Source organism: Tyto alba, unplaced genomic scaffold, assembly GCF_018691265.1.
Source record: "Tyto alba isolate M040663 unplaced genomic scaffold, T.alba_DEE_v4.0 Super-Scaffold_2, whole genome shotgun sequence".
Lineage (NCBI taxonomy): Eukaryota > Metazoa > Chordata > Aves > Strigiformes > Tytonidae > Tyto > Tyto alba.
This window is the reverse complement of record NW_024881282.1, coordinates 86714112-86731135: the sequence shown is the minus strand read 5'-3', so window position 1 is coordinate 86731135 and position 17024 is coordinate 86714112. Positions and strand designations below refer to the sequence as shown.

The window sequence follows — 17024 nt, the reverse complement described above, 5'->3', positions numbered from 1 at the left end:
CCACCCCTCGGGCCTAGCGGTGGGATGGGGTGGGATGTAGGGCTCCCTCCCCAGTGCTATACTGGTGCGAACTGGGTAGAGAGAGAGGGAGGGAGGGAGGGAGAGAAGGAGGGAGGGAGAGAAGGAGGGAGGGAGAGAGGGCGGGAAGGAGAGAGGGAGGGAGGAAGAGAAGGAAGGGGCTGCTGCGCCCGCTTCCCTCCGCCAGGGGGCGGTACAATGGCGGCGCTGCCGCGGCGCGCCGGGCGCCCCCATTGGCCGAGCGGGACGGGGCGGGCGGCAGCGCGCAGGCGCCGTCCTTCCCGGCTGCCTTAGCGGCCGGCTGATGGCGGCGGCGCGGTGAGGGGTGAGCGGGGAATGGCGGGGCCCGGCCCGGCCGCGCCTGCCCGGGAAGGGGTTGTGGGGAGGCAGGGCAGGCGGTTGTTCCCTTTCAGCAGCTTCGGCCGTGCGGCTGCTCCCCTGGGGGAGTTTAGGCCCGTGTGGAGAGTGGAGGGGGGGGGGGAAGGGTGTTAGCCCCCGGGCCTCGGCTCCCTCCGGCTGCGGGAGGGGCAGTAACGAAAATAACGAAATAACGGTGCTTCTCTTTCTTTTGGCGTGGTTACAGCCCCTCTGCTTTGCTTCCCTGTGCCCCCCCTCCACTCCGGGCTGTGGTGCACCCCCCCCCTCCCCTCCAGACGTTGGGACAAAAAGCCCCTTTCCCGCGATAGCTGCACCCTCCCTCTATCCGTACGCGTAGCATAACGTGCCCCAAGTGCTCATCTGCCCCAGACGAGCCGCGTTTACCGCGTAAACTTCACTTCCCAGGCGGCAGGTGGGAATTGTTGTGCCCTGTTCTCATTCTGTTCCCATATGCTTTCTATTTCCCTAAACGTTTGACTCCCTGTGCCTTATGTTTAATAATCTCCAACAAGTGCAACCTCCCCCCCCCCCCTCCATTTTCTTGTAGTGAATTCTCTTCTGCTGAGCCCCTGTTCGTATGACACCTCAGGATTGAATTGCTGGGTTTTTTTAAAGATTTTTTTTTTTTTTGCTGAGCTTGCCATCTTTTGGAGTTGTAATGTAGTTGTTGTCTGCTGCCTTTGAGACTGTCCACAGCTTTAAAGTCAAAAGGCACATATGTAGCAACAGTCATCACCTATATGTCAGGCAGGTTTCCTCAAATATAAGTATCTGTCAGATCTGTGAGATCAAGATCTTGCTGATGAGTCTATAAGCTTTCCCTGCAGACTGTTAGTCATGTTTGATCCTTCAGTAAATTAAGAAATTAAATATTTTGGGTGAAGATACTGTAATCCAGGCCTATCAGAGACTAAATAATGATCTTATAGGTTGTTCCACAGGTGACAGACCTTTCATTGCGTTCAAATGTTCTCTTCCGTTAATGTCAGATGCAATATCAGACAAAGTGATGCATTTCATGTCATGTTTTTGATGTTGTTACCTAGCTAGTTTTTTTATATATGTATATATGTGTGTGTGCTGATATAAGTTCTGCATATTTGAGAGGTATTTAAATGTTTTGCAAATAGTTAATAATACTCTAATAAATGGTATAAGATAATTCTTTAGAGTGATGCAAAAAAATAGTGAAGTTCAAGATGATTGAAATGTCACTGTGTTTGTGTGGATAATTTTTAAGGTCAGCAGAAACAATAATTCCTTTGTGTTTGTTTTGGAAGTCTTGACCCTCGTGTGATACATAGTGTTGAATTTCTTTGTCAACATCAAAATACCAGTGTGGACTACAGCATAACTTCTTCAAAGCCTGAAATGGTTGATATCTAATGCTACAAATGTAATCTTAGGAACCTGTTTCCAACACTTGTTAATACCTGAATAGTATTCATTACCAGAAAAATAGTATTACTTTGAATTTTCTCTGGCTGTTGGAAAAAAGGTACATAAAAATATGGTGTACAAACATATACAAACTAGCAGCAAATAAGCCCTGGACATAGGTTTGTTATGTCATGTGGATTTTTTCTTCTGTCTTTCAGTTTTATATTGAAGAGAAAATGTCCCTTTACGATGACTTGGGAGTTGAGACCAGCGATTCTAAAACAGAAGGCTGGTCCAAAAATTTCAAACTACTACAATCTCAATTGCAGGTGAAGAAAGCAGCTCTCACACAAGCAAAGGTATAGTCCCGTTGTATTTTTGCTTTCTATTTTTCAAACTTCTTTTCTGCTTGGAGCATTGAGGAAAGTTTGTGACCTTAGAATACCAGTTTGGGGTAATTTTGCTGGGGTTTGTCTATGAGTGTGTAGTGAGTAGCCTAGCAAAACCGAGGGAGGGGGGAAATTGTCATGCATTAGAAGTTTTTGCAGAAAGCATTTCCAGTGTACATGAAAGGGAGAAGGAGTGCCAGGTAATTACTTGAGCTTAAACTGTGACAGAGCCATTTTCTCTTTTTATTGCTACAGTATTTCACCATTTTTCTTCAAGCAGTGTTGATATTTCAATTCAGGCAGGATGTGTTCTTTGTGGTGTCTAGGTTCTAGAGTGAGATTACATAATTAAAAAAGAACTAGTAGCATTGATACCAAATACTTAAGTAGGCACAGTATTTTTTCACTGGAATTACTCCTGATTTATGCTGCTAAAATGAAGGGCAGGATTTAGTTGATACTTGGAACAACCTGCATGAATGACATCTGAATGGCTACTGTATTAGATATATTTCTTGTTTATGTAACTGATACACACTGTATACATAGACTGATAATAGAATAGGATTAGAAAATTCAGAGATCAAAATAGTTTAATACATTTACCAGATGATAAAATATGAAGAACAGTAGATCTTCAAAATAAGTCTGAGCACCTTCTGTAAAAAAAAAAAAAAAGATGGTTCAAAGTCATCTGAAGAGATGGTCTGAATTTTTAATGTGTGTTTCTGGTCTTAATCCAACCTGAGGACCATTCACCTACCACTGTATGTTCTACTGCATGCACAAAGTCTGATCTCACTTGCTTAAGAAGAGGAAGGTACACACTGGTTTCACTGAAGTGTTCTTTGAAATATTGCATCAGATCTGTATTTGTGTAGCAGCTCTTTAACCATAGGTAGCAAGCATCTGTCTTGGAACCGAGCAGCCTTTGCCACTGCTAAACGTGACATAAACTTAGTTATCCATGTCAAGGTTTGTTAGAAATGTTGAGAATTACTGTATGTTGATAAACTGAAGAGAAATTGTATATTGAGCTTTGCACAATGAGGAATTTGAGACTAGTTTTCATCCATTAAAAAAAAAAATTGGAGATACCAGCTGCAAGTATACAAAGCAAGCTTCTTTTTAGAAAACTGTTTTGCTATCTTTTTGAGACATTTTGTGTTTTGGTGATTTTTTAGAGTCAGAGAACAAAACAAACAACAGTCCTTGCTCCGGTGATTGACCTGAAACGAGGTAGCTCTTCTGATGAGAGACAGATTGTGGACACACCACCTCATGTAGCAGCTGGGTTAAAGGTAAGATCAAGCCAGCTATAAAGTCCAGCTGTTAACAAATGTTTTGGGATTGGAATTCCCTGACTGCAGTCTGTATTTTTAGTTTTTTCATTGTCTTTCCTAGTGGTCAAAGAAGTGATCATTTTCTGAAATTTATTTCCTCTGCTCAGAAGTTTTACTTAATGAACGTTTCAACTAAATACAACTTCCATGTGATGCAACATGGAATTATGAAGGTTAATGTGCAGTTAAAATAGATCAGTGTTCCTAGCGTATTTCTCCTGGACAGCTTTAAAGTACTTTGCAAGACAGCAATTTGGTCTTGTATGTAATGAATGTAATTGTGATTGCACCAGTGCTGGAACTGGACATGTATAACAATCAACTTAAAAGAAAAGCCACCTGACCTTTTAAAATGGATTTCTTGTGGTAAGGAATCAAAAGAAACTTTCTCCCTGAAACTTACTCAGAGGTGATGGTTCTGAAATATTTATTTCAGACAAGAGAAAAGTATGTGCACCTGTGTTAGTATTTTATTAATAGCAGATGATAAAAAAGACTGATGAGATTGAGTGGGAGGACCCTTGGCAGATGGTTGAAACAGCAAGATGCCATAATACTTCTTATAATGGATTAATGGGTTTTGAAAACTTCTTGTCCATGCTGAGTTGCTGCTGCTTTGTATTTGGCAGGGGGAGTGGGTGGGAGCGATTCTTCATGGAAAAAACTGAGATAGTGAGAGACTGGGTGAAATGTTAAGTAAAGCGAAATTTCTTCTAGTACCAGTAGGATTAGAATATTATCTGACATTATGGAAGTCAAGACTTGAGTTTTGTCTTGTTGGGAGTGAGAAGGAAGTGTTAAACTCTTAGTGTCCAACTAGATGTTTTCAGATCTCAACTGAAAAAAATTCTTTTTCTTTTGTAAGGATCCTGTACCTAGTGGCTTTTCTGCGGGAGATGTGTTGATTCCTTTGGCGGATGAGTATGATCCCATGTTCCCAAATGACTATGAAAAAGTGGTAAAACGTCAAAGAGAGGAACGACAGAGGCAGCGTGAGCTGGAGAGGCAAAAGGAGATTGAAGAAAGGGAAAAGTAAGGCTTTTGTTTAAACTCATGACATACTGGCAATTAGTTGAAGAATAGACAAATCCATTAGTTTTATCCCTCTAAACAGTTTCAGGTAAATTCTTAAAGGGCTTGTGAAGAGTACTGTGTGCTTGTAGAAACAAATGCAATGTTTTAATTAATAAGTTTTAATACTCTGACTAAAATTGCCTGGTAGTGCTAAAATTACAGGATTTCTCATGTTCACAGCCTCTTTGACTGAAAGACGTGTTAAATTTTTCTACATGTACTTTATTTCAATAGTAGCAGCAGTATTTTGGTACTTCATGCATCACTATCAGACTTTGACCTTGCAGATATTTTAGAGCATTTGTTGTCAGTATAACATGACTACAGAAGTACCTACCAACACTCAGTGATAAGCCATCCTTTCTGCTTTTAAACACTCCAAACCAATACATGAGTGCGTTTCAGTTTTAAAGATGTAGCTAGCTCAGCCTTTGAGAGGCGTAGTTGCATTTTCTTTTTTAATATTCTGCATTCAGTTTAAGTTAATTGTATATTTATTACTCCTTTGTCTCTGGACAAAAGAAAATACTACTTTTTTTTGGTTACCTTAATACCCTTTCCTTAGAATAAGAAATCTCTAATCATATTAAAGAAGTTGAATGCAGATTCCATGTCCTATTGAAATAGGTAGTAAAACATCTGCCAGCCAGGCAGTAAGATTATATTTGCTTATTTTAAATTAAAATAATAATCTGGTTTCTTCACGTTATGAATCATCTAAAGTCTGTGGAACCACAAGAAGGATATTCTGTTGCCTGGTTTAGATTGTGGAAATTAATATTTCTAGTCATTTGGGCTTCTCTGTCTTCTCTCCATTATATCTTCATTGTTCTGGTGGGGGAGGAATGCCTGAGACTCTCACACTTCAACTAGCATGCAAGATCTCAGAAATCTGGGCTGTCATTTCCACAGCTTCAGCACTGATGTCTATTTAGTCACGCTTGTACTTGTTGTATGTGGACCAAGAGAGTAGTCTTTATGTATGAAATTAGAGAGAGGAAGTGAAAGATATATAGTACATTCTGATTTAAAATTGAGGAAACAATCTTGGCCAAACCTGCATCAGATGTATGCTTTGTGATAACCTGGGTGATTGAACAGAGTGTACGTTTGTTTTAAATTTACGAGATTCAGAAATTTTGTCTGGTTCTGTATTAGTGAGGTTTTTTTAGCATCTTGTAGCACAGTTTTGATGGATGTGCTAGGAATGAGATCTGATTTATGCCCCAAGCTATGCTCTTGGTGTTTTGAGAAAATACTTTTCCTTTTTCTGAAGTATTAAAATGAGTAATGCCATGATCATAATAAATAACAGTTGAAGTGCAAATGATTGTTGAAACATTTCTCACCTAATGTTACAAGTTTTAATAACTTGTCTGAACCTTATTTTAATTGCCAAGCTAACATCTCAATAATCTGCTGTTTAAGTGTGATGATTTTTTGGGTTTGTTCTGTTTTTTTTTGTTTGTTTGTTTGTTTTTCATTGACTGAGTAAATTGTAACATCTTGTATAGCCTGTGGTGGGGAATTGAAAATGGAGTTCTGTTCAAAGCGGGGTGATTGATTAATGTGTCTGTTACCTTGTTCTCGATTCCATTCAAAACCTCTTCCATTGTAGTTATTCAGTGACCATAGTCAGTTTGGACTAGATTTATTCAGATGCTTCCTCATTTCCAGGTATTATTCTTGGCTGACTTGCAAGGGGGATGTGATACTGCTTTGGATCCATCTTATATTTTACAAAAATTACTTCATGAGAATAAAAGTAAAGAAACAAGAAGTAAAGGTGTTTATTTGCACCTTCGTGGAAAACATTATAAAATGCCAATTAGAGCATAGCAGCGTGATTCGCACTTCAAACGTGGTATCACAGATTAAAGCAGAGAGTTACCTTTGATGGTTTCTTATCCTAACGTACTGTGTCTCCTAGAAGACGTAAAGACAGACATGAGGCCAGTGGGTTTTCGAGAAGACCAGATCCAGATTCTGATGAAGATGAAGATTATGAAAGAGAGAGACGAAAAAGAAGTAAGGGAGATGCTTAAGTTTTTGATGGGGAAAGAGGGGAAACAGCTGGGGAGAGGAATTCGTAATACTGTTCCTGTTTCATGGAATCTGTATTTCTCTGTTCTCAGCTGAGAAGTATACTGTTATTTCTGAGCCTTTAGAATAAACCTAGCATTTTATTACACATAACTGTTGTAATGCAGAAAACTGTTCTTTCCATGGAGGCAGATGGCAGCTAAATTATTTGTGAAAAGACCTCTTTTTACATTAGTTTGTAGATACCTGTTTTAAGTTTCTGCATGGTGTAGGTTCCATAAAGGGGCTGAGGCAGGAGATAGACTGTGAGGATCACTGTTGAGTTTTCACTATTAAAGCTTGCCAGTCCTGCATGTTATCTGAATGCTCTTAGAAATAGTTAAAAGATGTGGATCTGGGTGATGAGAGATGTCTTTGCATGAATAAAATTAAACTTTATTCTCTTTCAGCAACAGAGTTACAGTAAATAATTCAGGTCTGTTGTTATTTTAAAAAAGAAAATTTCTGATGGGACATTTAAAATACTCTGCCTTGGAGATTTGGGACTACATTAAAAGGTTGCTCATTAAAATATGGAAGGAGCTTTGTACTTTACTGTTTTGAAAATGTAGTTAATCTTGAACAGATTCTCTTTCTCGTTCGGTTTGATTGAGCAGTTTTAGAACTGAAAATTTGTTTCACTGCAGTATTTAATTTTGAAATCCTATGAAACATGTTTATGATAGACACCATATGTAGTACATCACTGCAGTTTGATGTTGTCTCCCTTGATGTGCCTTTCATTTGTTTTGAGTTTACCACTATTGGAACTTCTCAGACTGCTTTCTTGCTACTCTTCTGTTGAGAGATGTATGTTAAGAACTGGCTGGTAAGGAGCCAGCAGCTGTGTTAAGATTCAGTGAAGCTATTCTGAGCAGCAGAACTTAATAATACAAATGTGGTGTCTTCCGTTTTGCTCATAGGTATGGGAGGAGCTGCCATTGCACCACCCACTTCTCTTGTTGAGAAGGACAAAGAACGTAAGTACACCAAAATCCTGTTCTCTAAAACCTAGCAGTGATGTTTATTTTTCACTCGACCTTCTATTCAGTTACGTTGTCCTGCTGCTCTCCCATACCATTCTTTGTGGCAGAAGAACTTGTATTAGTCCTTTGTTGTTGGGGGAAAGCTGCAGGGAACCCACGATACTATTGTGCCTCACATCTCTGTTCTAAAGGATTCTTTCTGTGGTTTGGCAAGCCTGGTATGTTATAACCACATTCAGTTACTCATTTCTGACGTGAAAGAAGAAATGTTGCAGACAGGTTTCTCTGTGTAGATTAAAAACCTCTACAGCATGGAGAGGGAAATTTTTCCATTACCCTTTGCTTTAGGAGGTACTTTATGAATATCTTTTCTGAAGGAGTTATGCACCACAGACAGCATTTTGTGTTTTTGAGGGATGCAGTATTTGCTAAAGAGGTGTGTGCACTAGGATTTCCCTCAGTGAAGATAGCTTGAAGATTGCAGTTGTCCACTAGATGGCATAATCTTGCTATAAGAAGAAAACTTCCAATTTTTACATGACTAATTGTCTTAAATTTTTAAATTAAAATAATGAACAGCATGGTCGTGTACATTAAAAAATAATAAGAAAAAAGAATCTTATGCACACAAACTTCCCTTTGGGAGTCCTGATTTTATTTATTAGAAGATTCAAATTTTTAAAAATGAAGCTTGGAGGAGTAAGTGAATGATATAATAGTGAAAGCATTTGAAGTGTGTAAACATTGCAAACAGAAAGAGATTGTTTTGAGTAAATAAATAAGAGCAATTGAGCAGTGTCAAGGAAAAGCAAAATATAGGCTGGAAATGGTCAAAATATCCTGAGGGAGAGAGCTTTCAAAATGTGACATGATCTCACAAGGAAACCTTTGTACTGCTTGTTACTTGATGCTCAAAGCTAGGCTGCAAAAACCTGAGAAAATATTGCTGTAGCAGAAGTCCCATAGTCCAGTACATCTGATGCTTAAATAGGGATTTTTTCTTCCTCATATGACATCTCCAAACTTCACATCTGACATTTTATTTGGTAAGATACAAGCACCAGTTCAGAAGAAAATAATCTAAAATGAAGTCAGTCTAAAAGTTTGTACGTACATTCAAAAGTGCGTTCTGCACGTTTTCTTCAGTATTCGGTACAATTTTTTTTTACAATTTTTTTTACATTTTGCCATTTGATTTGTCAATGGACAGTAGTTTAATAATCTAATCAGTATAATTGTGGTATCTAGATAGATGTATATATCTCCATCCCCCAGGAAAAGTTGCAGTTGAGAAACTGTCAGATCTCTTAAGATTGTATAAATACTTTGCTTTGGGTTGCATTCATTCTTTTTAATAGACTGATTTCTCCCTTGCGTAAATGTACAGTGTACTTTTCTTTACAGTCCTCGGGCCCCCGGCTCTGTGTGTTGATCCATTTTTGTCATAATTCTATTCCTGATGAATGGGGCTTTTAAGTTTGCTTGCCCTCTGTCTGGATAAACGCATTGTCATGCAGGTGGCCTCTTAGTGTTTCTTTTCTCCATTTGGTAAGAGGTTAATAAATGCATTGTAGACCTATGGATACAATCTCATTGTATGTCCTGTGAGGAAAATCCAGAATAACTCAATTCAAAACTTGTTTCTGAGAGGGGGAGAGATGAGGGGATATTAAAGCAGTGTGTGTTCGGTGGATGAAAAGCTGCACGTGAGCTGGCAACGTGCGCTCGCAGCCCAGAAAACCACCTGTGCCCTGGGCTGCAGCCAGAGCAGGGGGGGCAGCAGGGCCAGGGAGGGGATTCTCCCCCTCTGCTCCGCTCTGGGGAGACCCCCCTGCAGTGCTGGGGCCAGCTCGGGGGCCCCCAACAGCAGAAGGACCCGGAGCTGCTCGAGCGGGGCCAGAGGAGGCCACGGAGATGCTGGGGGGGCTGGAGCAGCTCCCCTGGGGGGCCGGGCTGAGAGAGTTGGGGGGGTTCAGCCTGGAGAAGAGAAGGCTCTGGGGAGACCTTCGAGCGGCCTCCCAGGGCTTAAAGGGGGCTTATAAGAAAGATGAGGAGGGACTTTTTAATAGGGCTTGTTGCAATAGGGTATGGGGTAATGTCTTTAAACTAAAGGTGGTTAGTTTTAGATTGGACATAAGGAAGAAATTTTTTATGATGAGGGTGGCGAGGCACTGGCACAGGTTGCCCAGAGAGGTGGTAGATGCCCCATCCCTGGAAACATTCCCAAGTCAGGTTGGATGGGGCTTTGAGCAACCTGGTCTAGTTAAAGATGTCCTTGCTCATTGCAGGGTGAGTTGGAATAGATGACCTTTCAAGATCCCTTCCAACCCGAACCATTCTATGAATCATGTGTAAAGGCAACATTCTTCTCATTTGGATTTATGCGGAAGACTCCTTTTTTGTAATTTGTTAGTATTAAAGCAGAAAAAGTACAACTTGCAGATGAAAAGTTGTCTGTAAGTGAGTTAGATTGAAGGCATAGTACTCTAGTGTTTGTAAGTTCAAGTAGTTCATGCAAAGTATTTTAGTGAAAAAACAAATGTCTGTTTTCTTCAGCTGTAGCATCATTTCCATATGAAGAGGAGTCAAGACCTCGGGCACCATCTTCCAAAGCAGCTATTCCTCCTCCAGTGTATGATGAGCCAGAAAGACCTCGTTCTCCCACGGGACCTAGCAACTCTTTCCTTGCTAACATGGGGTAAATGATTGACTTATGCACATTTTGTGGAAAAAGACATTAGAAAGTGGTGGAAACCAAAAGTTAAAATAGTTTGTCAGTAGAGAAGATCACAACCCATTGCATGTATGTGGTTAGTCTGAGTGCGTAGTCCTAACTGGCAGGATACAGAAAAAGCAGTGGATTTACTCAGTCAAGAGAAATTCATTTGAGGTGGTTGCACTCAAGGCTGTGCTTTTAAGCGAGTTCTGAACCACACTCCAGTACAAAGTGTTTATGGCTGGTACAAGCCAAGCTAATGTAGTGTACAGGAAAACACAGATGGCATGTTCCTCTAGATTTCTTTTCCAGCTTTGTCTTAAATTTGCTATGTACCAATGGGCAAGTCATTTCAGCTCTGCTTTGTTTGTTTGTTCAGAAATTCAAAGCATATTTGCATGAATGTGGCAGCTGTGGCTGGACTAGCATTGTGTATAATGCTTATGTCACTACTGTGACAACAAAAGCGACATCAAATTTATACTTAAAAACAGCTTAAAGACCTCATTTGCAAGGTGTAGTGGTTAGCTATGCCCCTCTTATCAATCGGATTGGGTGTTGCGGAAATGCAGCCTCATTGTAGTCAAAACCATATCCAAGAGGAACACAGACATAAAAGTGCAGTTTATTACATTATTACACTGCATTTCCATTTTGGAGTCAATTTTTCATGCAGTTTCTTTTATAGAAATGTGTTTTTCTTTTGGTTTGGTGTGGTTTGGGGTTTTTTTTGTTGTTTTTTTTTTTTGTTTGTTTTTTACATTATTCAGAGAAAGGATAGCCAATATCAGTACTGTTGGACCAGTTTATGCATTGTTACCGCCTCTAGTTAGCAATACCCTGGGACCTTCACTTCACTGAAGGAACTGCTAAAAATAAGACCTAACCTGCCTTACTTCGACCACATAATTGGCTACTGCTTATTCTGTGACTTAGTGTTTTAACATTTCAGCATTATATAGCCAGATTTCTTTGGCATTTTTTAATGTATCTTTATATGTTTCATAAGTATGCTTAGAAAATAGTCTTGTAGTCACTGATTCTGCATTTTCTGTGTAATCTTATATGCCTGTTGGTAAAATGGGGGTGGTTGAGCTTAGAATATTCACCGTGTTGTAAACTACTATACCGTCGCATGTCTTTTGTGTCTTGACCTATCTAGCTATGGTCTCCAAAGAAATGTCAACATGTGTAGGTATATTTTGATTCTATCTATTCATGTAGTGGGAATTTAAAAAATCTGTCAGCGTAGGTGGTTTTTATAATACTTACAAAAAAGGTACCTTTAAATAGGTTGGGGACTTTATTGCCTCAATATGTTCTTGAAAATTCAGAAAGATGAGGCATGTTTAAATAAATACTGAGGATATCCAGATTTGGTGTAGGAAGGGATAGCAAAGCCTTGTACTCTAAAGCTTAACGCCAGCTTTGAACTAGTAGATAGTGGAATGTGATCTGTGGGAAGCAGGTCATTCTACATCTCCCTTTTCTCTTAAGCTTTTGATTGCAGCCATTGACAAAGAGAAGAAACTGGCCTAAATAGACCTTGGTGTAATCTGTTTTGTGTTTTACTGTTGGCACCCTGACCTAGTGGAAGATGTCCCTGCCTACGGCAGAGTGGTTGGACTATCTGACCTTTAAAGGTCCTTTCCAACTAAAACCATTCTGTAGAGCTTACAGTGCTGACTTGCACTGCTAATGGAAGTTGAGTTGTATTTGGACAAGTATGAACTATTTTATTTAGTCAACTTCTCTGACAGCTTTTCTATCTATAATTCAGAGGTAACACTTCATCTTCACAGAGTGCTGTGAAATTGCTAGGTTGTAAAGTCGTGTAGAATCTCTTATGTTTTCAGTCTCTATGTAATGAGATTTTAGGAGGGTAGAGTATTTGAGCACTGTAAAAATGCAATGTTAATGTTTTGTGTAAGAAACCTTTACTAAGTGATGCTTTTTCTTTTTGCAGAGGGACAGTAGCTCATAAAATCATGCAGAAATATGGTTTCAGAGAGGGGCAGGGGCTGGGAAAGCATGAACAGGGGCTGAGCACAGCACTGTCAGTAGAGAAAACGAGCAAGAGAGGTGGCAAGATCATTGTTGGCGATTCTGCAGAGAAAGGTAATTTTGTTCTACACCAATACATTTGTGAAAAATGGTCAGGGAAAAATAATAATTCAGACTCTGTGGAAGCTCCTGGATTTTTTGTTTACCATCTTGTCCATGCAGAAAATGTTAGTAAGAGTTGGAGGAATGTTCTTCCTTGTGAAAATTTATCTTTTTTATCTGTTTTTTTTAAGTGGTCCTCTATTTAAATTATTTAGCTCATCTTCCCCTTCCCCAGTTGTCCTCTTTAGTGTTTGGAAGCCTCTTCTCTTCACAGGGTGATCCCGCTCTGCTTCTGCTGGCTTTCTCCTTATCATGTGCTTAGATCCTGCTCTCATTTCCCCGCTGTTGTCTGATTTAGGGACAACATCTAGGCTTACCAGAACAGCGACTCTGCCTGAGCCACAAGTATTGGAAGTCAGAAGATCTGATTTTTGGTTCTTAGGGGATCTGATACAATTCTGAACTTAAGAATTATTTCCCTCAGTGTTCTAGCTTAATTCATGTATTCTTTAGAAGTGATTTCTCTGTTTATTGTCCTTCCACATAGCTATGAGTTCTGAATGACTGTTCCTCACCGATATGAAACTGCATTTTGTGGCTTTTATTCTGTTGTTTGATAACAGTAAGATTCTGAGAAAAGCCCTGATATAAGGTTTAAATGAGCTTTAATCTTAAATTATTCCATTATTAACTCTTCTATCATCATAACAGAAACGGGCAAGAAAGCAGATTCTAACCCATTGACTGAGATACTGAAATGCCCAACTAAAGTGGTCTTACTAAGGGTAAGTTGGGAGTAATAGAACATGTCTTGGTGTTTACATCATACGTGACTGGTTGGAATGTTTAAACCTGTGTTCCTGTTACAACGACTCTGTACAGTTCAAACGGTTCTGGCCTGCACCTACCTGGTGCTTTGTATTGTGGAGATCATATGTGTCTTCCTGAGATACAAATTGTGACGGTAGATCAACGCTGCTTTAGATTACACAGTTACTTTGTCTTAGTAGGAGGGAACTGTCTCCTCCTGTGGCTTTTGACTGGTAAACAGAAGCTTGAAGTATTCATGGTGACAGTTGCATGCATCCATGATTTGTGTACAGATTATCATCTGTACAGAGCACACCCAGTGAGTTGGGTTTATTCTTCTAACTTTCAGAACATGGTAGGTGCTGGGGAGGTGGATGAAGATCTAGAAGTGGAAACCAAGGAGGAATGCGAGAAATATGGCAAGGTTGGGAAATGTGTCATCTTTGAGGTAAGAAATAATCTGTCTTTTTGGCTGCTCTGAAAGCAAACTGGGCACTTGTTCCTCACGACTGGGCTATTACTACCCAAGAGAAGGGGCGTAGATTAAAAGATCTTGCAGTGTCCTTTGCTGTGTTGTGATTCTGGATTTTCCATATCTGTAAAATACAAACTTCATGTCAGAAACTGGGCAAAAATCTCTGGGTATTGTGCTTTTGGAACCTTTTTATTGTGTTCTTTTCACTACTTTTGTGAAGAATGGCAATTTAGAACAGTATTTTTGCTACTGTTCTCATTATGTCTGGTTTGGGGGGTTGCTGTTTTGTTTCAGATTCCTGGTGCCCCTGATGATGAAGCTGTAAGAATATTTTTAGAGTTTGAACGGGTTGAATCTGCCATCAAAGGTAGGATACTAAATTGTGTCCTGTGAACCTCAGAGATTAACTTCTGTAGAGAGATTAAACAGACTCACTGATTACACTGTTTAGCTAAATAAATGTTTATTTTATTAAATTGCTGCTTGCTGACCTGTTGTTTTTAATTCCAGCTGTTGTGGATCTAAATGGAAGATACTTTGGAGGCAGAGTCGTGAAGGCTTGTTTCTACAACCTGGACAAGTTCAGAGTACTGGATCTGGCAGAGCAAGTCTGATTTTAAGAATTTAGCTCGAGGTGTCACTGTTTTGGCAATCATGTTTTCAGTGGTAGGCTGGGAGTAAAGAAGAGAAAAGTAGCTTTCCTAGCAAACTGGAAACAAGCCTCATTGAATGGATTTTTCGCATTCGTTGTGACTTACATTTTTTGTAATATAAAGCCCTTTGAAAGTAAGATTCACGTCTGTGTGTTTTTGAATTGCACAATTCTGTTTATTGCTCTGGGGATCCTGTTTTTTTTGAGCTTTCAGATGACTTTGTTCTTTTGAAAACCCACTGCTGAGGAGATGCTTTGTCTGTATTCCTGCTTTCCTTGTTCTGGTACTTCATCATGGAGTCCCTGTGCTGCATCCACAATAAGTGGGAAGCTTTGGAAAAGGACCGCCTGCTGCCATACATCTCTTCCCTCATGGTATCTCTCAGAGTTACAGCCTTGCTCTCGTAAGTCCTCCGTCTCTGCACACCAAAGTGATTTGGGGTCGTTGGACAGTCGGCAGCTAGCTTGTTCTCTCCTGACTCCAGGACAATACTTTCAATTCCAGAACGGAGACTAAAGTAACAAGGAATCAATCTGTCTGTCTTCCCAAATCCAAAGCAAATATACATTTAACCCAGGGAAATGGAAGGAGGAGGGAATTTAAAATCCTTAGCCATTTGGATATGAATGAGTGGACTGGGAGCAGGAGCTCTGTGCTGTCAAGCAGCCTTTGCTAGAAATATCCAGGGCTAACTGATTACAGGTTGTTATTGAAATGCTCTGTGTAGAACCGAGGGAAACTCATTCTTGTATCTGACCAGCTGTCAGATTCTCACTTCATCTAACATCACAGATAAGTAACTAACTCTTTTGTTTAAATGATTCAAGCCTGGTATTTGCTCTCTCTCTGTGTATTTCTATATTTGAGGTCAAATAACATCAGGGTTAGGCTTTATCTTTTTTGAGTGCCAGTGGAAGTTTTCAAAGTAGTTGGTGATGGAAAAAAATTCTATGAAAATCTGAAAAGTTGACAAACTAAACTAGTAAACACTACAACTCATTTTTTCTTGTTTTTTAATCTGATGTAAGATAATACATAGCACTCTGCTCCTGATTTTATGTTTGCTTTTTGTTTGGGAACAGTATGTGACAAAGAGTTGGCCAGAGGTGGCTATGCAATGATGGCAGCTGTCTCTGTGCACCATTGCACCTAGAATTGTGCAGATATTAAAATGGAAGTGTGCTCTGAGGGCATTTTAGCTGTTTGAAAGCTGATGCTGGATGTCTTTCCTGTTACACACATGTATTGGGGGGAGGGGATATAGACCTGTAGTTGATCAACGCTGTGAATATCACCAGTTATTGCCCTTTTATTAAGTTTTGGCTGCGGATCTATATGACAAACCCTTGGTCTTGTGTTTTGCTTTTGTCTGCTTGTGTGCCACCAACCTCTGTACAAACATTTGGTTGTAAAACAGAAAACAATTTTTAAAAAAACTCGTATTTTACCTGCTGTGTGTTGGCTTCCTTACTGTCCTCCTTTGCTGCACAAGGCCTTCCCACAGAGGCAGTCACTTCTACACCACGTGTGCTGCTGTTGGCAATTGCTGTAACCCACCATTAGAAAACCTCACTGCAGTGGAGGTGAAGAACCAGCCTGACTAATGCTAAAACCTTGGGGCAATAACAGAATCTAGATTCTGTTATTGCCTCTGCTGTTAGTTTTCTGTTTGACCTTGAGCAACACTTTAAGGCCTTTGCTACTTGTATTAAAACAAAGAAATTAGCCTAATATGAATTAGCATAGATTTGCTTATAAGAGTCAAATAATTTGAGCAGTATGCTGTAGAAAGTTAAGCACTGATAACTGGTTTAGTATGGTCTGAACTTAGCTGGAAATATAATTTGGCTTTAAGCAACATAGTTTATTTATGGCTCTTATTTCAGCAAATACTGCTGTTCTGAGTGACTAGCTGTAGCCATTTCCTGAGTTATACAGGCTGTTTTTTGTGTCTTTTAACCAGCTGTTCTGCCGTTTTCTCTGTAATACCAACTTCTGCAGTTTCAGTTTGAGAAGTTAGGAGGTCTTCCATTTGCTGAGAATTGCTTTACTGGCAAGTTTTGAACCATTTAGGTCTAAAAATCCATATTGTGGTTGAAGACTTATAGGTAGAGTTTACCCCTGGAAATGTCGGGGAGAGGATTTGTTCATTTAGTGTTTTCTGGAGGAGATTCATGCTATAAATATTTTTCTGTACCATGGGGTCATTAAGACAGCACAAGCATACCTCCTTCTAAAGTGTTAGCAGACGTATGTTGCCTTAGTTCCATCTCTTTATGGATACTCACTCTGGTGGGTGATGTACAGATACGTGAAGCTGGAATGTGGTTCGTAAGAAGTTGTCCTTTAGGTGCTGCCACAGCAAGTGCAAACACATAACACAGGTGTGGAAACCTGGAAAGGATCAGACATACAGACCGAGCTCCTTAGGTCTCACTTGTCACAGATAATATTAGCAGGAAGTGGTTTTTTTTGGAAATGCACATTCTTCCACTTAGCCTGTGTTGATGTGTTGGCTCAGACTTTCTCAGGTATGGCTGTATCTTGCATGCCTTTAAATATCTGGTTCTGAATTTACTTCTCTACTTCCTGCCTCATCTGAAATCTTGTTACT

At 39.9% G+C, this 17024-nt stretch overlaps 1 protein-coding gene across 4 annotated transcripts; it reads left to right on the top strand.

The window, feature by feature from the left end:
• Window positions 1–267: 267 nt before the first annotated feature.
• RBM17 (RNA binding motif protein 17) lies at window positions 268–15857 on the top strand. 4 transcript variants are annotated; one of them, XM_032995776.2, is made up of 12 exons: window positions 268–343; window positions 1995–2135; window positions 3350–3466; window positions 4374–4540; window positions 6516–6610; window positions 7588–7644; window positions 10207–10348; window positions 12333–12484; window positions 13184–13257; window positions 13632–13730; window positions 14052–14124; window positions 14268–15857. In XM_032995776.2, exons 2-12 carry the CDS (start codon window positions 2013–2015, stop codon window positions 14369–14371), a joined length of 1203 nt encoding a protein of 400 aa, XP_032851667.1. In that variant the 5' UTR covers window positions 268–343; window positions 1995–2012; the 3' UTR covers window positions 14372–15857. The 4 variants fall into 4 exon arrangements, with proteins under 4 accessions (XP_032851667.1, XP_032851665.1, XP_042648674.1 ...); XM_032995774.2 differs by having other exon boundaries at window positions 6513–6610; XM_042792740.1 differs by having other exon boundaries at window positions 314–336; window positions 6513–6610.
• Window positions 15858–17024: the final 1167 nt, after the last annotated feature.